The following is a 25155-nucleotide window of genomic DNA, read 5'->3' on the forward strand; positions in this document are numbered from 1 at the left end:
CTGATAGGAAAGTGTTGGCTTCTCACGTCCAGAATTCAGAATCTATTTCCCACATTGGTACGATGGTTTGTGAGTCAAACACATCAGGGATATTACTCATTGCATAAGGTTTTAAGTTTGACCTAGCACCCTGAATGCCAAGCATTATTTCCTTGAAAAATAGTTTCTAAGTTGCTGGCCTCAGGGATTTAACATGTAGATAAAAGGGAAATTCCTGTAGTTTTTCGTTTTGGTGTGGCAGTCACTAAGGCTCAGAGACATTCAGTCATTCATTCGATAGGTATTTCTTGAACATCCACTGTATGCCAAGCACTGTTTTGTAACTGTGGATACAAAGGTGGACAAAAAAGAAATGACCTGCCCTCATGTTGGATTTAAGAAGTTTGGTCAGGAAGAGAGACTTTAACCAAATAATCATATAAACCAGAAATTGTGAAGGAGCTGTGAGAGTAAAATGACCTAGTCTGGGACTCTGGAAGTCCCAGAAAGCTGCCCTGAAGAAGTGACACATGAGCTGAGAGCTAGTGGATAAGGAAGACTAAACAGGTTGTATTAATAATATTTTCTTATTTTCTGTATTTTTTGTTCTTGATGCTCTGGTATCTGGAACCTCACAGACTGGAGAGGGACTGTCGCTTCCCAGGATCAGCCAAATCCTGAGATATCAAACAATTTGCCCTGTCCCCAGCATATCTTTCATATGTAAACTAACCAATCCAGGGCCCACAAACCCCTCACACCTCCCCTTTGGCGCCTACTCTCTCTGCTATTCCCCTGTTCTAATCACCCCAGGGCCCTACACTCCCCCACTGAAATGATTCCAATTAGCCAATTCTAAACCTGCCTACCCTCCTTTGTCTGTTCTTTTCCATACAGAAATCACAATAAAGGCTTTTGCCCACATTCTCCTCCCACCTCTTCAGCCTCCGGACCAACCTTTGTGCTCCCCTATGTGGCCCTGCCTGGCACCGCATGCGTGCTCCTCAGGAACAGCGAGCAACAAGCTCTTCTGTCAATGGCAACTCTCTTGATGTCACCACACCTGAATAATAAATAAAACCTACATTTTAAAACAGAGGCAAAGAAAACAAGGTAGGGTTTTCAGGCAGAAGGCCTAAGACAAGTGAGGGCCTGGCATCTCTGAAAACCCACAAGAAGGCCAGAGTATCAGGAGCACGGGGGTCTGAGAGGTTGGGAAGAGGCTGAAGGGCCTCTACTCGCTTTGTAGGCCATGTTTAGAATGCCGATCTTCACTCAGATCGAAAACTGTGATTTTAGTCACAGTGCTATGGAAAGCAGACAGAGACAGAGGAGTATATGACTCATCTCTGATATTGAGAAAAAAAAAATCAATTGAGGGTGGGCATTTGCACTGAATGGTGAATCTCCATCTATTTTCCCTAGTTCTCCTCTCCTCTTCAGCAAGCAGGTCATGGAGCAGGGGACGGCTACCATTCTCTCGCTGGCTAAGACCCAAGTGAGGTTGAGTTTCTGCTCTTTCCAAAATGCCATTTAGATTTCTGGAGTGGGAACAAATTTCTTTCCCCTGTCCTAGATCATCTTTCCCTCATATCATCCCAGGTAAGGACAGAATTTGCCAAGGCAGAGTGGGAGTGTCAAAAAGACAGAAGTCAAGGGCAAGGGCTGTACCACTGACAGACAAGGGAAATCAGGAGATTTGGCTTTTTGATGGGAACAATCTAGATATATCGACCAGGAGAGAAAATGGTTTTAAGAACCTTTAGCAAACCCTTAAGCAGATACTTGAGAAATCATATCAGATGACTCTAATCTTACTGAAATAAAGAGAGGGGATGGATAACTAGTCTTAAAGTTTAGCTGTTTGGGTGTAGTAAGGACAATTTCTAAAGAGAAGGAAGAAGGGACTTCACTTGTACTGCTAATGCTGATTTCCTCAGCTAGAATGGTGGATACATGTGTGTTCATTATGTTAACTTTTGTAATATTTTGAATGTCTTGAGTATTTCCTGATTTAAAAAAGTATACTGGGAGATTGCTGGGCAAGGAGGTAGTGTGAAACCAGGAGGTATTGTGAATAATTATGTAGGCAATTAATAATAATAAATCTCTTCAAATTGTCCATGTAACATTTACAAAAATACTTTAGTGTTTTTTTTTTTTAAAAGATTTTATTTATTTATTTGACAGACAGCCAGGGAGAGAGGGAACACAAGCAGGGGGAGTGGGAGAAGAAGCAGCAGGCTCCTAACAGACCAGGGAGCCCGATGCGGGGCTCGATCCCAGGACCCTGGGATCACACCCTGGGCTGAAGGCAAAGGCTTAACGACTGAGCCACCCAGGCATCCCACCCTGAATGTTTCTAAGAAGAATATTTCTATAGTGCTGTTTATTCTTGATTTTTCATTTTTAGGTAATCATATATTGGCTTTTGCGATGGAGGATAAACATTTTTACCTCTCAACCTTCCCACACCTACCTTCTCCCCAACCTTTCCAATAAACTGACATCACAGGTTTGGGTGAAATACATTTTGGTAACTAGGACTACGTAAATATTGTTCACAGCCGAGCCACACAGTATACTCTGATTAATTTTCCTTTTTTTGTACAGATTTTTGTTTTTCCTAAAGGTAGTTGTTGTCCCTTTTTGCTTAGTTTTCTATCTACCAAATCACTAACTTACAGCCAGATCCATGAAAACCTTCTCAGTAGGGTCAAACACATCAGATCATCTATCAGTTCAACTGTTTTGCCTTGCTGACAACCCTTTTGGGGGCCGCCTCCTCCTGTTCGTATCTTGACTCTTTAGGCTTACTACACAGTTAGCACTCCGGGGTGGTCTTTTATGTGGCCTCACAGCTCGGAACACTCTCAGTGTTATTTTAAGTTTGGTCCTCTCTCACTTCTGGCTCCATTCTTCACCCTAGAGGTGCCACAGATCTTGATGTTTCAGGAACTGACAATACTCCAGATGATTACAGACTCCACTCAGAAGAAGGGGCAACAACCGAACCTTGCTCAGACCTATATACGGAGATGTGATGCCTGAAAACTACAAAACCTGATAGCACAAGGTAATAACAGCTTCCCCCATGTCTCAAATTTCCTCACCTAAGCTACCTTCTGCTTTCAGTCTAAAATAATAGTACCTCATATTTGTTTGGTGTTTCATGGTACTTACGTTGCTTCTATATATATTCTCTCATTGGATCCAGATAATATCCCTGTTCACATTTTCTTGTTAACATAATTTTTAAATTTTACAATTATTTGTTTTGTTGCTGGGTGAACTGAGGAGACTCCAGGCCCTGAGGCCTTGATCCAGACCACCCCAAAGATGTCACCAAGGGCTACTGGTCTTCTCACAAGAAAGAATTCAGGGACAGACAGAACGGCAGAGAAGCAAGAAAGTTTTCTGAAGTGAAAATACACTCTCCGTATCTGAGAGCTTTCTTCTTTGGTCAGGGGTTTCCGGCCTGCTTTGTCAGTTATCTCGGGCCTGTCCGGTTGGACCCGGCTTCTCATGGCTTTGTCTTGGGAGTGCTGCCTGCACTGGATTCCGATTTTCAGAGCACCCCGTGACTTCCTCTGGGCTGACCTCTGGGCATCTTGTTACAACCGAACTAACTTGCTCTGACAAGTGGAACTGGCATCCAAACAAGAGCCATATATCGATTGGTTGATCTCTCTCTTGAGACCTTTTAATCTATAGTGTCGTCTTTTATGTATCTTTTCCCCCAACTTTTTAGTGAACTAACTAGGCTGTTTGTCATAGTGCTTCCCATCACTGTACTGGATTTTGCTGGTTGTATTCCCAGTGTCATTTAACAGATTTCTTTTGTCCCTTGTGTTTCCTACAAATCAATAGATCCAAGAGCCTTAACCAGATATATCTATATTTATATGTTTACATTTACATATAATTTACAGATATATTTAATTATAGCTATTTATATCTCTATTTATTATGGCGGAAAGGATACCTCACAGGCGGGGTATACTCTACCAGAGGTACATAATGGCAACGTCAGCCACTGAGGACTGTTGCCTCATTAATTCATCATCTCCTGATTTACATCTGATTTTAATATTTTTCTATCTTATTTCTCTTGATATATTATTTGTCTTTACTTGCTCCTCTGTTCCTTGTAGTTTAGTCTTCATTTCTGAAATTATTTTTTTTCAATTCTTTCTTGAGTTGTTAGTTCTTTTCCAAACCTCTATATTTCTGGTTGTGATATTATAATATAATAAGAAATATGTATCTGGCCTTGTCCCAGTTCCTGAGCTCCCAAAACCCTTGTAACTTCCTAAGTAACAAAAGCAATAGAAGCATCCTGCTGTATTTGGTTTCTGTCCCCAGCCCTGGAAACAACTCCAGGATGATGATGATGAAAGAGCGTTCTTTGTTATTCATAAAAACCCCTAACCACCACCCTGAGTTTATGTTAATGAGGTGACTTTCGGAAAGGCCCTAAGGATGGGGGTGCTGGTTACCAGGGGAACCAGTCATGTGATTAGAAAGTTGGAACTCTCAGCCCCACTCCTGACTTCTATGTAGGGGAGAGGGGCTGGAGGCTGAGTTAATCACTAATGGCCAGTGATTTAACCCATCGTGCCAATGTCATGAAGCCTCCATTAAAAATCCTCACCTAAGGGGTTCTGAGAGCTTCCAGGCTGGTGAGTACATGGAGGCACCAGAGGGCATGGAAGCTCTGCCCCCCCCCACGTCCCCTATACCTTGCCCTACACTTCTCTTCCACGCGGCCGTTCCTGACTTGCATCCTTTTATCTAGGAAGTATACAGCAGGGTGGTGTTATTTGTTTCTAAGGCCTCCAAACCTCCTTCCTTGCAACAGCTTTGCTAAATCAGTACTCCTGGAATTAAGAATATATCCAATATTATCTGTTCAAAAATTGCCCTCAGCTCTTCCCAAAGAGCTCACTAAAAGGAGTAAGTGTGTGAGGTGGTGATTATAATACTCAAGTGGTCTTGCTGCATACGACTGGCCTAGGAAAGTTAAATGCACCTAAACTGGTCTTTGAGTAGCTAATACTTTTATCTGAACAATGGAGAAGTCTCAGATACATTTTAAGTGTTTCACAAAATGATAAATATGACATTGCTTTGTTCTCACATCAGTTTGTCCCCACGGTTACATACTATCTATCATCTACTGTGAAAATATTACTCCAAATATTTCTTCTGGTCCTTTTGATGTAGAAAACAAAGGCAGAAGGAAAATATTAAATTTCCTTACTACCTACAGCCCATTGACAAGTCCCTGAAATACGCACAGTGACATTCCTCTAGGAACTCAGCTGCCTCCATGTCAGTACTTTGCTAAGGGCAAAAGTGAATCCTAGCAAGCTGAGGACAAAGCAGAAGCTGACACCCTGCAACCCGCCCCCCCTCAATGTATTCAACATTCCTCAGGCACTCCTGGCTGCCCTAAAGGACAAAGAAACAGTTAACCTATAGATACCACAATCTTGCAAGACTTGAGTCTCCCTCAGTTTACCAATGTCTTAGCAGTTTATAAGAACAAAGCTATCAGTAACCTAGCTTCCAGAGGGGAACGTATGTAGACACAGTTAAATTTCCTTACTACCTACAGCCCATTGACAAGTCCTTGAAACAGGCACAGTGACATTCCTCTAGGAACTCAGCTGCCTCCAGCCCATTGACAAGTCCTTGAAACAGGCACAGTGACATTCCTCTAGGAACTCAGCTGCCTCGATGTTAATACTTGTTAAGGGCCAAAGGCAGTCCTAGCCTGACCCCCTCCCCTCCACCAAGATCCTGTAAGTCTACCTTTTTTTTTTTTTAAAGATTTTATTTATTTATTCGACAGAGATAGAGACAGCCAGCGAGAGAGGGAACACAAGCAGGGGGGTGGGAGAGGAAGAAGCAGGCCCATAGCAGAGGAGCCTGACGTGGGGCTCGATCCCATAATGCCGGGATCACGCCCTGAGCCGAAGGCAGACGCCCAACCGCCGTGCCACCCAGGCGCCCCACCTGTAAGTCTACTTTAACGTATAAAAATTCCTTTGGAAACTTCCTTTATCTCTAACCCCCCCCCAAGATACGTGTTGGCAGTCACCCCCAAGCATATGGCCCACCGATATACATCTGAAGGGTCTCATGACTAAGGTTTTATTAAACGGTAATAAATGACCTTTTCCCAACAATAGCTAACTCCCTCAAGGTCCTGGAAACCTTGCTTCCAAAATTCCTTAGAGACTTACCCTATCCCTAACTCCCTCCCAACTTGAGGGTATATAATGGGCCATTCCTCATGACTCCGGGGCAGCTCTGCCCACGGGTCCTGTCCCCGTGCTTTAATAAACCACCACTTTGCACCAAAGACGTCTCAAGAATTCTTTCTTGGTTGTCGGCTCCGGATTCCACCCCACTGAACCTCACCGATATCCTACAACCTCATAAGCACGTTGGGAAACCTATGGCATAGATTTTGGAATTATCAGACGAGGAATTTAAAATTTGATGAGTATGTTAAGGGCTTTAAAAAGTGGATATCATACAAGAACAAATAATGTAGGCAAAAATTCTAAGTATGAATCAAAAGGAAATGCTAGAATTCAAAAGCAGTGTGAAGAAATGAAGAATAGTTTAGACAGACCTGTGAGTAGACTGGACACAGCCAAACAAAGAACTGATGAGGGAGCAGAAGGCTAGCTAAGTTCCTGGTCTGATAATTCCAAAATCTATGCCATATCTGAATCTGCTTCTCATTGATGTTTGCCTTCTCTTTAGCCTGTGTTTTGTGCTTTGTGGTATGCCTTGTAATTATTTGTTGAAATAAAGACACGATGTATTGGGTAAAGGGAACTGAAGTAAATAAACAGGTCTGTAGTGTGGGGCTATATGTTTGTGTGGCTAGGAGTTAGACTGTGTTTACGATTTTCTGCAGCCACAGGCCTCAGAGGCTAATTTCGTGTGTTCTTGTTTTTGTCTCTTCTGTAATCTTTGGGTTTCCCCAGAGATTCTTTCTCAAATACAGCCTGAGTCTTACTGGGAAAGTAGACAGTTAGGCTCTAACGGGATGCCCCGAGGCCAGCAAGGAGGCGGCCTCAGCCGGCTGTGGGGAAGGTCAGTGGCCTGTCTTGGCCAGTCCACGAGCAGCCGGATCCCACCAGACAGGCCCAAGATGGCGGCGCCACAACAGGAAACCCCTGAGCGAGTGAGGAGGAAAAAGCAGGAAACCCTGCTTCCAGCGCCAAGTAATAAATATTCTGCCCCCTAGTTCACAGCTGTCCATAAAAGATAGAAACTCAATCCCCAGGACGCACAGCTCTCTCTCTTGAGCTCACATCTTAAGAGCGTACTTTTGCTTGAATAAACTTTCCTGCTTGTACCCCTCATACACTCTGTTGTGTCTGCCCTTGAATCCTTTCTCCTGACATGACCACGAACCTTCAGCAACATCTTTGGGACAGGCTGGGTCAAGGCCCCAAGGCCTGGGGTCCCCCCAGTTCCCCTGGCAACATTACAACTCTTTCATGTGTAATCCTTCATTTGTATGCAGGAACTATAGTGATGTGGTCAGGCGTCAGGGTGGGGGAGGGGTTCTATAACCTGTGGTTAGACAACAGTTGTTGTGTGTCTATGACCCTAGGCTGGGACCTTCAGACAAACTTCTCAGTACTCCCCCTCCCTTTTAGGTTAGATAGGAAGACAAGAGGGAGCTAGGGTTGGGAATCTCCCTTCCCCCAGGTAGTCAGACTCTGGTAAAATAGTTTTCTTTGAGGGCAGACATTTGTTAAGGAGAATGGAATAGCTCTGGGCATATTTCAAGATTATTATTTCCAGCAGGGAGAGGATTTTTCTCAGATCTTCACAGGGAGAACCTGACAGGATTCCTGGAGGTAAACCTTATAAAAATATGGGGCTCCACAAAGGTTGGACCTCCCAGGTTTTTAAACTCTCAAGTTAGACCATACTCAGTCTCCAAAAACTAGTCAATTAGCCTTCAGTTATTCCTATTAGTAGCTGACTCCAATCTCGGTTTCTGCTCTTGGTAAGTTGTGATTCTCTGTATCCACGTGTCTGTCCCTCCAGTTTTCAGGGTGGTGTTTGCCCTGTGACCTCAATTCTCTGATGGATCTAAGGAGAATTTTTAATTTTCAGTTTGTTCAGCTTTTTTCTTGTTGTGAGGATGGGAGTGGTAACTTCCAAGCTCCTTACATGTTGGCCTGGAAACCAGAAGTCTATATTGTACGTTACGGAGTTTTGATGCTGTGTAAGAACAGCACTTGCTCTGAGATTTTTCTCCCAGAATTCTCTGGTGCTGTGAAATACATGAACTGAGTGAAGATCCTTCCACATTTGGCATACGGATAGGGCTTCTCACTAATATTTATTCTTTGAATATGAAGAGATGAAACAAGACCAAAAGATTTCCCACACTCATTAGGTAACGTTTTTCACCTGTACATGTCAAGTGATACTGAGTTAGAGAGGAGTTATGCTTTGTCTGGGAGCAAGAACACCCCATCCCTTTCAAGGTCCTTCTAACTGGACTAAGAACCAAACTGATATGAGAAAGATTAACAGGAGAAAATAAAATTTAACGGCATACTAGGGGAATCCATGCATACATGGAAATTCCAAAGACAGTCAAACAAAATGAAGTACAGACGTCCTCCTAAACCAAGGAGAAGGGGGTAGGGGTCTGGGACCCAAAGGGAAGGAATGCAATTCTCAGGAAGAATGAAAAAGAGTAACTGTTTGGTAAACAAATGTTTCCTGAGCCACTCAAAAACAAGGGGACACAGAGGGGACTTTGATCAAACAGACCTTGATAGGTTCCTCCCTGTCCACCATCCCTAGTTCATACCTTAACGCAGCATTGCTTTTTCCTACACCATTTCTCCTAAGCTCTGCTACTCTCACCTACACAAGATTCTGCAAACAAAGGGTGCTGAGGAAGGTTTTCAAAGTGTCTCTCTCAGATGGGCTCTGGTACTGCTTATTCAGTAACACTCTGCTCTGAAATTATGGACTTTGTCTAAGTTCTCATCCCTGAATCTAAAGCAAACAAAAAAACAAAGATCAGCTTTTCTCTGTGTTCATTCTTTGAGTGCTTACTCTTTCAGATAATGAGAACATAGCAGTAAATAAAATAAATAGAAATACCTCCTCTCATGAAGCTTGCATTCTACTGACAGGGTGGATAATAAAAATTTTTTAAAGTACAATGTATATGCCATAGGTAAAAATAAAGCAAGATGGGGGTAGAGAACACATTTTAAGTAGGGTGACAAGAAAGCGGCCTCACTGAAAAGATGGCACAGGAGGTGAGAAAGGAGCTATGTGGATCTGGGCAGAGGAAAGAGCAATGTGAAGGTCCTGTGGCAAGAGTGGCCTGTGGCAAGTGGCCTAGCATGTTTAAAGACAACTAGAAGGCCACGTGGCCAGAGGAAAGTGAATGACAAGGACAGCAACAGGAGCCTACATTCAAGAGGTGAGACAGCCAGACGAGAAGCCACAGGACAGTTCTGAGCAGGGGTGACAGGATTTAATAAATATCTGAAAAGGATCCCTCTTGGTTCTGTGTTGAGAACAGACTGGGAAACAGTTTGATTCCAGAACAATTCTGAAGTAGGGCCAATAGGACTTGCTGTTCGATTGGATATGGGATGTTTTTAATTTCAGTTGCCACATGTTCATTGTTAAGAGTTCCTTTACACGATGAAGTTTAAGGAAATGGTTAACCATGGGAAGAGGCCTATTGAAGAAGATGCAAAGTGAGGAAAAATACTGGAAAATGATTCTCAAGGACTCAAATCTCTAGCTCCCCAAACCCAATGTTTTGTTTTGAAGATTTTATTTATTTGAGAAAGCAGATTAAGGAGCAGAGGGAGAGGGACAAGCAGACTCTATGCTGAGCGCGAAGCCCAACACAGGCCTGATCCCAGGACCCTGAGATCAAGACTCGAGCTGAAACCAAGAGACCAATGCCCAACTGACTGAGCCACCCAGGTGCCCCGAGAAGCCAGTGTTCTGAAGAAACCAACAGGCTCAGTTAATGCAGTTCTACTCCAGGGTCTTGGAAGTTAGGATAAATGGTGAGCATCATGTGAAGAAATGTCCTATCTCAACCTTTAAATTTAGCATGGATCCACATCCAGACCCAGGCTACCTTAGTTTCTCTGCACTTTCCAAAACAGAAGATGTAGCTCAGGTTTATTTCATCTATGAAATGAAGGGTATAAGGAATTACTGCTAATTTTGTTACGTCGGATAGTAGCATTATGATGAAGAGGAAAATTACCCAGAGCAGGCCCAGGCCAGCAGGCCCCAAAAGATGGAGAGTTACTAGAAATAGCTAGAGCTAACCAGAAGTCCCCCTGGGAGCAAGAGATAACCAGCTGTTTCTGCTTCTATAAACAGGCTTCCTGTCCCAAGCTCCCTGCACTGCCCTAACCGCTGTTCCCGCCTAAAGCAACTCCCCCCCAATTTAAACCCACCTACTAGCAGTCAGCATAGCCCCTGGAACCTGACCCCCTGCACTCCCCTATAAAAGCTCTGTAACCAAGCTATCCTGGGCCCAGAATTTCGAGTGTGAACTCGTCTGGTTCTGCCGGCGTAAAATAAACCCGAGTTCTCCTGCTTCTCCGAGTGTCGCTTGGTGTCTTGTCGATCTGATTGTTTTTCTCCAATAATGGTTACATAGGAAATTGTCCCTGGTTTTCAGAAATGCATAATGAAATAGGGATGAAACTACACGATGTTTCAATTTCATTTAAAATATCTCAGCAAAACACAACTTGACCCCCCAAAATCGAATAATCCAATTAAAAAATGGGCAGAAGAAACGAACAGACATTTCTCCAAAGAAGACATCCAGACGGCCAACAGCCATATGAAAAGATGCTCAGCATCACTCAGCATCAGGGAAATGCACATCAACACCACAATGAGATTTCACTTCACACCAGTCAGAATGGCTAAAATCAACAACTCAGGAAACAACAGATGTTGGTGAGGATGCAGAGAAAGGGGAACCCTCTTACACTATGGGTGGGAATGCAAGCTGGTACAGCCACTCTGGAAAACAGTATGGAGGTTCCTTAAAAAGTTAAGTATAGAGGGGTGCCGGGGTGACTCAGTCGGCTTATCGTCTGCCTTCAGCTCAGGTCAAGATCCTGGAGTCCCAGGATGGAGCCCCACGTCAGGCTCCCCCCTCCGCGGAGAGTCGGCTTCTTCCTCTGCCCCTCCCCCCACTCATGCTCTCTCTCCTTCCCTCTCTCTGGAGAAAATAAAATCTTAGGGGCGCCTGGTTGGCTCAGTCGTTAAGCGTCTGCCTTCACCTCAGGTCATGATCCTGGGGTCCTGGGATCAAGCCCAGCATCAGGCTCCCTCCTCAGCGGGAAGCCTGCTTCTCCCTCTCCCACTCCCCCTGCTTGTGTTCCCTCTCTCACTATCTCTGTGTCAAATAAATAAAATCTTCAAAAAAAAAAAAAAACAAAAAAAAAAGAAGAAGAAGAAAAAGAAAGAAAAGAAAGAAAAAATCTTAAAAAAAAAAACAGTTAAGGGGCGTCTGGGTGGCACAGCGGTTAAGCGTCTGCCTTCAGCTCAGGGCGTGATCCCGGCGTTGTGGGATCGAGCCCCACATCAGGCTCCTTCTCTATGAGCCTGCTTCTTCCTCTCCCACTCTCCTGCTTGTGTTTCCTCTCTCACTGGCTGTCTCTATCTCATAAATAAATAAAATCTTAAAAAAAAAAAAAACAGTTAAGTATAGAACTACCCTATGATCCAGTAATTGCAGTACTGGCTATTTACCCCAAATATTCGCTAATTCAAAGGGATATCTGTACCCTTATGTTTATAGCAGCATTATCTACAATAACCAAGTTATGGATGCAGCCCAAGTGTCTATCGACAGATGAATGGATAAAGAAGATGTGGGATATTACTCAGCCTCAAAAAGAATGAAATCTTGCCATTTGCAACGACATGGATAGAACTAGAGGGTATTATCCTAGGCAAAATAAGCCAGAGAAAGACAAATACCTTATGATTTCACTCACATGTGGAATTTAAGAAACAAAAAACGAGCAAAGGGGAAAAAAAAGAGAGCGAAATGAAGAGACAAATCTTGACTCCAGAGAACACACGGATAGTTACCAGAGCGGGGGTGGGGGGGAAACAGGTGATGGGGATGAAGGAGGGCACTTAGTTGAGCACCAGGTGTTGCATGAAATCCTTGAAACACTATATTGGACACCTGAAACTGATATAACACTGGGTTAAATATACTAGAATTAAAGAATTTAAGTCAGCAAAAGAATAAAACAAAGGAAGAGAGACAAAGCAAATGTGGCAAAATTTCAATAATTGTTGAATCTGGGCAATAGTTTTATGGGAATTTATTGTACTATCTAATTTTGTGTATGTTCCAAATTTGTCATATTTTTTTAAGTGAACATTGTTTTATCAGTTGAATTATTTCGTAGAGAACAAGTTTAAAATGGATTTGACTGGTTTTATGATCTCTGAGATAAAACTTCAAAGCAATCATAGAAGGTACAGATTTGGAGTCTTGATTCCCTTCCAACCCCTCTTCGTAAACTTCATCACCCTACGCTTGTCCTTCCTTTCCATCTCCTTCATTTCCTTTCACAGCCAAATATGAAAAAGCATCATGTGCTGGGAGAGAAAAGGCCAAGGGTGATATGAAGAGAAACGGACGACTTTGATGAGACGTAAAGGTTAAACTGATGGTCAGCAGCTGCTGCCTCCATGGCCCAAAACAGCTTAAAGGAGCCATCAACTAGGAATAAGGGAAGGCAACTTCAGCAACTTTAAAGTCCATGTTCCTTTTCCTATCTTTAATTGTTAAAAAAAATATTAAAATGCAACACCTGATTAGTTTGCAAGAACAAGTTAACTCGTATGAGGAAAGAGAGAAAACCACCAGCACCATTTCAACACAAACCTTTGCATAAAAACGGGACCGAAAAATAAGTATACTGACTCAACAAACATAGCCAACAATGCACTTTCTTCGTTAAAACTAAGTATTAAAATGAACAGAATCCAGAGTCAGCCCTTGTATCAAAAAGCATTAAAGTAATGTCGACAACAATGAAAGTCGCGGCCCAGTGTTCTGTGCCCCAGCAGACTGAGAGGTTGCCCGCAAACCTGAAGCAGAATCCCTCCGTGGAAGAGAAGCACAGCACCCCGGTATTCGCGCACTGCGGGCCTTACCTGCACGGCTCCCCTCGGCGGTACCCCCCGCGCTGTGTGCTTTCCCGCCTTCCACCGCGCTCACGTCCCTTCCTAAAAGGTCCGCCGGGACGCGGGCTCTACAGGCGGGGACTTCTAGCGGCTGCAGTGACGGCCGAGCGCCGGCCTCTCCTCGGACGCCGCGTCCTCCCGGCCCTCGGGCCCACCTCGCTCACGAGCGCCCGCAAAAGGCAGGGACGTGGGGTCTGGGGCCGGGGCCGGGCCCGTCCGCAGGCTCCGCGAGCGACGTCGCGGCCACGTCGGGGGAACGGCTGCGAGCCTCGGCCGCCGCCTGCCTACAGGCGCCGGGAAGGGCCGGAGCGCGTCGGAAGCGGAGCCGGGAACGCTCCGGTCCTCGCGCCCGACCTGGGCCCGAGCGACCGCACGGGAGGGACGTGAGGCCCCGCTGCACGTCGGCACGTGTGCGCGTCCGCGCGTGCGCCCTGCGTGAGGCGCGCTGTACCGGGCGGCGTACTTCCGCGTGAGCCGAGCCACAGTGACTTCCGGGCCGACCCTCCGCTGTTCTCGCAAAAGGTTCACCCTTCGCGATCACGCTTCCCTCTGACTCGACTTCCCCGGGGGAAATCCCGAACGTTTCTGCTTCCGCTTTGACTGAAAAGACACCACAGGTTCTTATCAGAGTCGACATTTGTACTATCTGCTGAGTGTCTATCCCAAACCCTTCCCTGCAGGTGCGGGTCACTTACAGGAAGATTAACAACAGCAATTAAGGAAAGTAGCCTCCGGCCCCTCCTCTCCCTCGCCCGAATCTAGGCACCGGCTCCGCCTCCACCCGCTGCTGTTCCATTCCCAATACCACCACCCTAAGGCTCCAGCTTCCCACCTAGCGTCTGCCTACCTTCTCTCTCAGTTCCAAACTATCCTGTCACCTCTCCCAGATTAATCTTTCCGCCTGAAACCACACTTCATTACCATCATCAGTCACCTCCTGTGATTCCCTTATTAAACCCAAACACGATCTACGACTGGAGGTGGCCATCACCAATTCCAAGTCCGCTTTCTCATTGTAGACTTCACTTAACTCCCTGCCACAGACAGTCCAGTTCATCTACTGGAACAAACAGGGCTCTTCCCCACCTCTCTGCCTTTACTCACAGTTCTTTCTTTTCCAGACCGTGCCAGGGTCCACCGTAAGGGGTCCAGGACTGGTCAGCAGAACTGGGGTCAAATCCTGGTCTTTGGTTAATTATTTCACATCCGTAAACGTCAGTTTTTTCATCCCATAAGGTAGGAAATTTAATGACTCAAATGGGTGAAAAAAGCTTTTCTTCTGGCCCCCAGTTTTCATGTGGTTATCCAATCTATGCCCTGCTCCTTCTAACCCCACTCCATCCAAGAACAATCTTCACCCCTTTCTTTCTGAGTTGCCCACTGTGAACTACAGTTATTCAATGGAGAACCTACTATATGCTAAGTGTTGTGGATAATATATTATTTTTTAATTTTTGCTATCAAATGCATTGTACAGTTGTATGCAGACAAATGGAGAAATTAATCTTAAATCTATTGGGAAAGCTTTGTTTTCCTTGAAGAATGGACATTTTTTTTTTTTCTTTCCAAATACAAAGTAAGCAAATGACCATCCCCCTTTGGTTGCCAGAATGCTCAGTTTGCAACTCTGTCTGTCTGGATAACGACAGCATACCATAACTTGTCCTGATCTTGGTCTTCTAGGCTTTCTCCTTTCTCTAATGCTAATTTTTTTAAAAAAGATTTTATTTATTTATCTGAGAAAAAGCACAAGCAGGAGGAAGGGCAGAGGGAGAGGGAGAAGCAGACTCCTCGTTGAGCAGGGAGCCTGATGCTGGGCTCCATTCCAAGACCCTGAGAACATGACCCAAATCAAAGGCAGGCACTTAACAGACTGAGCCACCCAGGCACCCCTCTACTTCTGATTTATACGTGTTTTGGTTTTTTTCTATTTTATCACATAAGCTATCTTGAGTCGTTTTTCACACATGATACATTTGTAACAAATAGATGGCTATTGCCGATTACTGCAGTTAGCAGAAATGTCTTCTAACTTAATTGACTGTAATCCTAGTCTTCCATTGCTGGTAATGGACGTACAGACCCTGCAGGGAATTAAGTGAAAGGCTATAGGCTGATGCACAGAAAATCATAACAATTAGCATTTATTGAGCACTTACTTTATGGCAGGCACCATTTTCATCACTTTACATGAATAAACTCACTTATTCCTTACAACAGTCTCATGAAATGGAAAGCCAAGAGGTCAGCATCCCAGGAGCACTAGAGGAGAATTAGTCCCAAGAGTGAATTTACATAATTCAAGGTAGGACAAAAAGGACCAAAATATTTATGAGGTTATTTCTCCATTCAAAAGACTAAGGAGATTGCACCATTCAATTAAACCCTCCTGGTTTAGATTAAAACTAGAGTCCAGACCTGCATTATACTATGTATTAGATGGGGCTTCTGAGAAATTTAAGACAATTTCTAACTTCAAAAGCTTATGGGAAAAAAGCACCTGAGACAATCAGAAAACAGAATAGGAAAGTTTGTAATGCAGGAAAACAAATGCAAACCACCACTGCAAAGGACTTCCACGGTGGGGGACTCAAAGTGTCAGAGGAGGCAGGATTTCAGCAAGACCTTTTATGAAGTGTGGACAGGATTTCTGGAGACACAAGGAGGAAAGGAGATGTCAAAGGGTGCCAAAGAATAGTGTGAAAAGAAGCCAAGTGTGAGAAAGGGTATAGCAGACACAAAGGACAGGCCTGCCAACATGTACTGGGGAACAAGGGAAAGTAAGTAAATAGATGTAACTGTGGAAGACCTTGGAGTTAAACAGTCTGATCTTTTCCCTAGAAACTGTGGACTCTGTGAACAAGGTGGTGGTTTAGTCAAGCAGCTAGATAAAGACAGGGAGACAAGGGCAGCAGTGTTGACTTTTGTAATCTGGGCCCAAACTACTGAGCACCTAGCAGCAGCACTAAGAATAGAGAAAGAAATCAACTCGTAAGCCATTTCAAATAAAATCTAGCAGACTGATTACCTGGGATAAAGTAGGCAGTAATTACAGGTCAGTTAGTGACTACTCAGCACTTCGGATGTTTCACAGGGATCTAAAAGACCTTTGTCTTCAGGAAGCTTCCAATCTAAGGGAGTAACCTCAAGTATTATAACCCAATCACATGAGACCATTCTGGTCTAACTCTTGCCCAAAGTTATAGAGCCGACCATTGTTAATCAGAGAGCGCTGGGAGGTAGGAAAAGCGTGGATCAGCACAGAATCAGGGATGCCAGAAGAAGCTCAAATTTTAAGGCATAAGAGTGACCAAAAGTGCCAATTCCACAAATGTCAAGTAGTAAAAAGACTAAGAAATAGGCACTGAATTTGTCCTTGAGAGATCAGCTTTACAGAATTGGTGAGAGTTAGGGCCACAGGGTATGTTTCATGAAGTCTATAAACAGAAGAAAAATGTAAAAACCAGGGAAGCAAGTTTTTTTTTTAAATAATGAACTCAATATAAGTTTTAGGACATTCTTGGTAAGCGTAAGATAAAATAATACTAGGATTAGTTAGGCACATTAGAACTATGGTTTATACTTTGAGGAAAATATGCTACAGCAAAAAAAAAAAAAAGGTTTAAGAGAAAAATCTGTCCTTATAAAATGAGAGACTGGATTTGCCTCAACACTTACTGTCACCAAACTGGTGGGCAGCTTTTTGTCCTGTTCTGAAGCCAGCTCCTTCTCTTCTGCTACTGGAGCCAGCATCACACACACAGGACTTCCTCTCCATGTAAAGGGGCTGATGTGGTCAGAACAAGGTTCACTGACTGTTCGGGGACCCAAGCCCCATGGAATAGATAAAGTGAGCAAATACAAGGTGTCAGGTAGGTCTAAACTCTAAGGCTGGAGTCCTCCAGAATAGGAGATGGGCTATGTGAGGTTCTTAAAGTCATCCCCTTGTATTTATCACTCATTGGAGGATCTAGTTTACAATCGGAAGGAAGGCTAACATGAAACTGGCTCCTAGCTAGCTAGTAGAGAAGAAAACTTCAAAGACGTATCTGTGTTTCTTTGCAGGTATAGGAGCTGAACGCTGTGTGCTCTTATGCTAACATTAATGAAAAAGCCCAACCACTATTTAGTGTGAAGTCGCTGATGTCTGATGAGAGTTGAACTCTGGCTGAAGGCTTTCCCACAGGCATTACATTTGTAAGGCTTCTCTCCGGTATGAGTTCTCTGGTGGATAATAAGGGATGAGCTCCGACTGAAGCCCTTCCCACATTCTCTGCACTCGTGCGGCTTCTCCCCAGTGTGGACTCTCTGGTGCTCCACGAGGGAAGAGCTGCGACTGAACACTTTCCCACAGTCGCTGCATTCATAGGGGTTCTCCCCGGTGTGTGTTCTCTGATGCTCAATGAGAGAGGAGATCCAACTGAAAGCTTTTCCACATTCACTGCACTCATAGGGATTCTCTCCGGTGTGTATTCGCTGGTGCTGAATTATGGTTGAACGGTCACTGAAGGCTTTCCCACATTCATTACATTTGTAAGGTTTCTCTTGAGTATGAGTTCGCTGATGTTGGCTGAGGTTAGTGCTTCGGCTGAAGGCTTTTCCACACTCAGCACATTCATACGGTTTCTCTCCAGTGTGGATTCTCTGATGCAGACTCAGGTGAGTGCTCCGGCTAAAAGCCTTCCCACAGTCACTGCATTCGTACGGCTTCTCTCCAGTGTGAGTTCTCTGATGTTCAATAAGGTGTGTACTTCGGCTAAAAGTTTTCCCACATTCATGGCATTCAAAAGGCTTTTCTCCACCATGAATTCTCCTGTGGACAATAAGGTCTGATTGGTAACTGAAGGCTTTCCCACACTCATTGCCTTTACAAGGTTTCTTTTGTGGGAAGAGTTTTTGGTGTTTAATGAAGTCTGAATTATATTTGGAGTTTTTCCTAGATATGGGGGATCTAGCTCCCTTTGGAATGTTCTGCTGTGTATTAACTTTTGAACTTAGACTAAATTCACTAGATTCAGGAACTCTCTCCCTAGTGAAAATTTCCTCGAGGGTCATCGACACTTTCCTGATTGCTGTTTTCTCAAAAGATGTCTTCTTTACAGGACATTTTGTCTGCCTTGATAACCGGCCCTCACCTTTATAGGCCTCTTCATTCTTAGGACATTGGGCAGTATTCCCTCTGAGACTTTCCATTGCTGACCCTGAAAACTCTAGTTCTTCAGAAATAGCCTGAATGGTGTTGATGCTTTGGCTCAGTTCACATCTCCCTATCTGAAAGACATTTAAAGTGCAAATGTCACCTGCATCTAGTACGGAGAGCAAGGAAAATAAACTAGCAGGAAAAAAAAGACAACAAATTTGCCATTCACACACACTAGCAACTTTATATGGGAAGAAAACAAAAAGGGACAGTCAAAGGCAAGTGAACAGGAGCAGAAGAGATAACAGGCAGAGTTTTTATAACAGGCATGGGGAGCAGAGAGACATCAAGAAATACGGGAAGGGTGACTGGGTCCTACGCTGAGCCAAAAAAAATGGAAACTAGCAGATATACCAGCTGATGAGCAGAGACTAGGGGATCAGAAAGTAAAATGAGCTGTTAGTTAGTATAGCCGATTGGCAATGGTAAATGGGAGAAAGGAAAGGGATGAGAAGGATAGACTCTTAAGTATAGAAAAGATACCCTCTTAAAAAAAAAACAAACAGGATGATTCTATCAAGCTTGGATGCAGTCATTTTCTTGGGATTGAGAAAGAACAGAACTTCAGAAATGCTGTCTACAACCCTGCCACCCAACGTGCCCCCAAACGTGCTTCCAGCTAGTTTAGGTGTTCTTCTAAACAGGTCTGTTCTCAGAGTTCATTGTGACAGAGCTTAACTCAGAGTTCCCCGAGGCCAGCTCACTTACTGGACAAATAGAAAGACTAACTTAAGTCACCCGGTGAATTCCAAGAGCTTAGACTGGAACTCATATCTCCTAAATATCGAATCAGTGGTCTTTTCATGATATCACTCACCCAGACAGGTATTGTCGCTCACTCCCCTCTTCAGTTCCTTGAAGTTCCAGCATCCACAGCTGTTCTCCCTCCGACTGAATGACCATGTCCAATTCACATGCTGGGATTCCTGTTGGTGGGTAAAATTTAACACAAGGCTATGGGTGCTGGAGACACAGGGCTATTCAGAACTCAATCTTAATGCTTTGATCTATAGAAAAGATGGTGTGAATTTCAGCAGCTGTGGGAGGAAGCCCTGGCGAAAACGGCTTTCTGAAAGGGGTCAAAATTAGGTTCCAAAAGGTTATACACATTCATATGAGAATCCCCCATGGAACTTGTTAGTCAAGATACCTGGACTGTGCTTCAGACTTTAAGTATGATATGGGGCCCAGGCATTTGTATTTAATAACTTCATTTAACTTGACAAGTAGAATTGTCCAAAAAGAACCCTAGAAACATACTCTAGATTGCCTAAAAAATGTTCCTCACAGAGCAGGAGGGTCTAAAATACAAACTCAGCTTCCCATAGACAGGTGGCTTCTCCCTTCTGCCAGCAGGGGCCACCACCTCCCAAGGACCTCGAGGTTCCCAGGAAGTAGGCAGCTAGCTTTCTCAGACCCTCTTATTACACAGCGGGCACCCCACATTGAGACGGTCCAGCACCAAGCAGTCCGTTTATCTCCCCACTGACGGGGTGTTCTTACACTTGCCTCCTCAGTAAGACCAGCAGGCCGTCTCCTGGAATGCAGAGCTACGCTCAGTGACCCGCACAGCACCCTTCTACAGCAGCCTTTCTGCTGCGAAAATGGGAGAATGTTGGAATCTGTGCCTTTCCTTGCCCATCTCTGGACTCTAACTTTCCCCACGAAAGCTTTTTCTTTAAGCCATTGTCTTGTGGATTCATCTGGAGCCCTTGCGCTTGACAGTCAGCTATATACCATTTCCCCTGATGCTTCTGCTCACAGCACAGTCTGAGATCCACTGGGTTAGGACATGATCTGGTTTCACAGGTATTTTCTTTCTTGTAGACTGGAACCCTCCCAGATGTGCAGGTGAGCCGTGGAGGACATCCACCAAGAAGTCACACGTGGAGAACCTCAAAGGCAATGTGATGATGCTGTCTGTATCCAGCTTGGCCAAAAACATGCCTTCCAACTGGAAACAGGGAACACAGAAGCGCTACCACTAGATCGAATAAGAGTCTGGTTTATTTAGAACCTCCCACTACAATCCAGCTGCATACTTTATGGTGCGTTCATTTCTTAGTAGGAATCCGCCGTATTGCTAGGTTGGCTGGCCTGCATTCTTGTAGCACAGACCCTCCAACTACGCCATCAGGATTTTGTTGACAGTTCACGGTCATTTCTCTCTTTTATGACAGTAATTCTCAAGGCAGCAGTACTACCTCCCGGGGAGACTTCTGGAAATTGGTGAGGGGTTTTTTTGGATCGTCATGTTGATTGGATGGTGCTATTGCGATTTAGTGGGGGTCAAGGATAATAGACATTCCTACAAAACAAAAAAAATATTCCTGATCCTATGTGACTTTCAAAAAGGTTGTTCATAGCGGCATCTGGGTGGCTCAGTCACTTAAAGCGTCTTGATTTCGGCTCAGGTCGTGATCTCAGGGTCCTGGGATTGAGCCCTGTGTTGGGCTCCGTGTTGGGAGTGGAAGCTGAATGAGATTCTCTCTCTCCCTCTCTCTCTTTGCCCCTCCCCTCACTCTAAAAAAAAAGTTAATCGTTACCTAAGGCTAGAACCTAACACTACTCTACATGGAGGTAAAAAATATTTTGCACAGCTTTGATATACATTGGAAAATTAAGGAAATATACTTCTCTTTCTTTGGAAGCTATCAGGACTTGTTCACCATTTCAGGAAAATTAAACCACTTCTGGTATTAGATTCACAAACATGACATTCATACATTGCGCTGTGTTTGTGGCTGTTGTATGAATGGGGATTCTGTGAATAGACATAGGCATCTGTTTCATCCAATCCGCACACGCTGAAATACATAGGGTTCCTTTTTTTTTTTTTTTTTTTTTTTAGTTTTTATGTATTTATTTGACAGAGAGAGACAGCAAGAGAGGGAACACAAGGAAGGGGAGTGTGAGGGGGAGAAGCAGGCTTCCCGCCAAGCAGCGAGCCCAATGCCAGGCTCCATCCCAGGACCCGGGGATCATGACCTGAGCCGAAGGCACACACTTAACGGCCGAGCCACCCAGGCGCCCCTGAAATACATACTATTCTAATATAAGTTACTTTCCTTTACATCAGGGTTAGGTAATATATTGATATTTTGGAAATTACATCTATAGGTAATTAATACAATCTGTCAGTTTTACTACAGGATAGTAAATGGGACTGTGGCTCATAGTGGAATATTACTACATTATTACATATTATATTCCATCCTGGGGAAGAGACATTGCTGAGAAAATGTTTAGTTTTTTGGTGGTTTGGGTTTTCCCCCTAAGCAGGAGGATCTGAAATTTGAAGATCTTTATAAATTGTCTTCTTAGAACCATGAAAACATAGGCTACCTAAAAGGAAGTAGAATATCGTGGACAGAGAAAGAACTAGGACAGAATTCAAAGATGGTCAGCTTGGGGTTGACAGCTCTCACTTCACGCTCATTAATATCTTGGGGATTGGTAAGCTGAGCCAATGTGATATCAGTTTACCTGTATAATTCAATTCATAAGTATACCGTTAGTACAAGTGTCCTCAAATGTAGCTGTTTGGGCATTTCAAAGTTCCTGACATGCATCACTGTATTACGCATTTTGTTTGTATATGTGACACATGATCGATACACAGAAACCCCAGTAGGGAAAGTTTCTACATTAAAACAAAGGAACCTAATTTGGGAGATTCTTTAGCTCTCTGGGTCTGCATATTGTAAGCAGTTTATGAATACTGACTCACGTATGCTTCACAGCAGGGAGAGGGGCTACCGTTATCCCCACAATACAAATGAGGAAGCTGAGGTACGGAGAAGTTACGTAATTTGGCCCAAAGCTAAGTGTTAAATCCTGGACCCAGACTCACTAGGGAACAACACCTGAGTTGCACTTTCCACTCCTGTGGCCCCTAAATGGCCAAGAAACTAACCCCCACTGATCCCAGGGTGCCAGCATGACCTCATCCGCAGAGTGCCACGGAAGCTTAAGAGCGTGCCTGCCTCTGAAAGGGGCACCCTGAGAGGTTACACTGGGTCCCACTCGTGCTAAAGCCCTATCGGTGTAACCTGAGCATTACATTCTCCAGCCAGCCCGGTGCAGGTGGCATCCTTGACACGAATCAGAGAAACATCAGATAGAGGCCCTGTGACGCAAGCATTTACCAGGTAATCTGGATTTTTTTTTTTAAGATTTATTTATTTATTTATTTGATGGGGGAGGGGCAGAGGGAGAGGCAGAGAGAGATTCTCAAGCAGGCTACGCTCTGAGTGCAGAGCCCAATGTGGGGCTCGATCTCATGACCCTGCGATCATGACCTCAGCTGAAGCCCAGAATCAGATGCTCAACTGACTGCAATACCCAGGTGCCCCAGTAATCTGGATTTTGAATATCGTTCTAACGACAGCTACATAAAAACGGGAAAGAAACCCATCTGGATTTTATGTCTCCTCATCTGTCAAATGAAGATGTTGGACTTGACTGGTACAAAGCTCTCTGATTCTTGGAGTTTAAATTTAAGTCCCAAATACATGCCTGCCTGCCTACACTAAGGGGATTAGACTAATATGAACCTAGTCCTTTTCAAATCGCCAGAGACATGTGAGAGCCTAAGGTCCATGTTTTGGATGAAGCCATTCAAGAAACAGGCCAATAAACTTCTTCAATCACCTAATGATGAAATAGAGCAAAGGAGTGTTGAGGAAGACATTAAGGGCAAGCAAATAATAGTCTCATCCTGGGCAAAATTTGGCAGTCTCACCTAAGGAAGTTCTCTGAAAAGAGAAATAAATGTATCCCCCGCTTGGTGAGATGACACATTCAGAAGAGAAGGAAGAATCCTTAACTTGCGCGGGACACAGCTCTTCTAGTGAGACAGCCGCCTTTTCCTCTTCCACCTCCTCTCAGCTTTCTTTTTGGTGAAAGGCAATGAAAGGTTTACCCTAGGCAGTCAGAACCACGGGTCTAGTCATGTCCACATCTGGCCGGTTGAATGTAACCTTAAGGGCTGAGGTATAACAAATGCCTAAAAGCAATCACCTCCTCCCAGATGCAGAGAAAAGGGCAATAGACACTGACGTCTGACCTGAAGTCCCTAGCTCTTTAATGCTAAAAGGTAAAGGGGATGAAACTGGGCCAAGCCTGCACCCTCCCCTGAGGCATAAAATCCAGGCTCTTGGTCCGTTTCCTCACAAGGGGTAGGAGTTCAAACGGAGTCTGACAGCAGCCTCTTAATTCCTCCCGAGGACCAAAACAGAAGGCAGCCGCCACCGGTCCAGCAGGGCAGGGCTGTACGTCCTGGGTAAGCACTCACCTTTCTGAAAGCCTGGTCCCACATCGTGAAATGGCATAACTAGTACTTGCTTGTCTTTTTCTCACAAAGCTTCTGTTAATGCTACAAGTTAGAAGACAGCAAAGCATTTACAGTAAAGAATATCACATACAACATAAAGAGATACTAGTGCTGTGCAGATCTCAAATGAATTTTAAAATTGTGAGGGTGCACATTTAAGGACGGCGGCTCCCAGAGAATTTGTGAGGCTCCCTTCAGCAGCTGCTGCTACAGAGCGGGGACAGAGGAGTGTTCTTCCTGGCTTCGGAGGATGCACGGGAAGGCAGGACTGTTGTGAGTGACCAGAGTCTCAGCGGGGAACCCTCAGCTATTTCAGAGGCTAGGAGGTCATTGTGTTCACAAGATGAGAGCCATTGCCTTGCTCAGGCTCCATCCAAGGACTCCTCCACCACCGTGTGGCAAGTCCTCCTCTCTTTTCCGCCCTTCTGCCTCATACCTGGTTGCTTGGAGCGCCTCACTGCTAAGTACACGCTGCATCCCGACAAATCACGACTGTCAGGCCCAGCGGACCCAAGCGCCGCGGCACCAGCAGACCCAGTCCGCTTTGCGGGACTAAGCTCGCAGCTGTCCTCCCGCGACCCTCACCGTCTGACGTTCTTCGGACCACGCCACTTGCCCTTCCATATGGAACCCAGCAAGAATTCTCCCTTATTCCCACCCCCTTCCGTGTGAAGACTTTATCTCGGTCAGAAGGAAGCAGTGACGGTTCTGGAAGAGCTCTCCTCCCGGTGCTTTGCTCTCTGGTGTGGGGCGCACTGCTCGCTGGAGCCTTTGCAGAGGGACAAAGGAAAGATGAGGGCCAGGCGGCCTCGGCTCAACCCCAGGACAGAGCCGGTCGGGTCCTGACACCTACTGAAAGACGGTCTGCGGCCACAGCGCTGGCGGGAACCGGCTCCAGATAACGCAGGACGTGAGACACAGAATCTGTCGACGCCTCCACCAATGAATGGACACCCTCTCTACGCAAGTACCAGCGGGCCTGGTCAGAACCATAAGTAAACGCTGCTACTCACAAGCTGTGTGGCTTCCAGGAAGGGGCCTCGTCTCGGTGTGCCTCAGTTTCCCCGTCGGCAACACGGGGATAATAACGGTGCACGCCATGGGGTGACTGCGAGGATAAAAGGACTCAGTCCAGGCACAAGCTGTGGGAGCGGGGACGGGCACAGCCGGGTACAGAAGCCATCCAGCGCCTGGCTGCAGGGGAGAGGGGACAGGTCGCGGGCGTGCAGCCCCCGGAGACCACCGCCCGCCCCCAGCGCAGCCCCGGGACTGGACTGGGCCCCCAGCAGGCGCAGCCCGCGTCCCCGCCGCCCCGCCCGCGGTTGCGGCCAGACACCGCAGGACCGCTTCCCAGGGCCTGCAGGCCCACCCG

General features: G+C 45.2%; 1 protein-coding gene across 14 annotated transcripts in view; it reads right to left on the reverse strand.

Moving 5' to 3' along the window:
- Positions 1 to 25148, reverse strand: part of ZNF391 (zinc finger protein 391) — a 46136-nt gene extending 20988 nt beyond the window's left edge. Inside the window, exons 1-5 of one of the 14 annotated variants that reach the window (XM_034660103.1) lie at positions 24797 to 25148; positions 23745 to 23825; positions 20186 to 20756; positions 19266 to 19374; positions 15408 to 18061 (exon numbers count right to left, since the gene is read on the reverse strand). In XM_034660103.1, the coding sequence (XP_034515994.1) occupies positions 17371 to 18061; positions 19266 to 19374; positions 20186 to 20393 (1008 nt within the window). In that variant the 5' untranslated portion in view covers positions 20394 to 20756; positions 23745 to 23825; positions 24797 to 25148 and the 3' untranslated portion in view covers positions 15408 to 17370. The other 13 variants (XM_019807837.2, XM_034660104.1, XM_034660102.1 and 10 more) reach the window with 13 other exon arrangements.
- Between the last annotated feature and the right edge of the window lie 7 nt (positions 25149 to 25155).

This window comes from Ailuropoda melanoleuca, chromosome 5, assembly GCF_002007445.2.
Source record: "Ailuropoda melanoleuca isolate Jingjing chromosome 5, ASM200744v2, whole genome shotgun sequence".
Classification (NCBI taxonomy): Eukaryota; Metazoa; Chordata; class Mammalia; order Carnivora; family Ursidae; genus Ailuropoda; species Ailuropoda melanoleuca.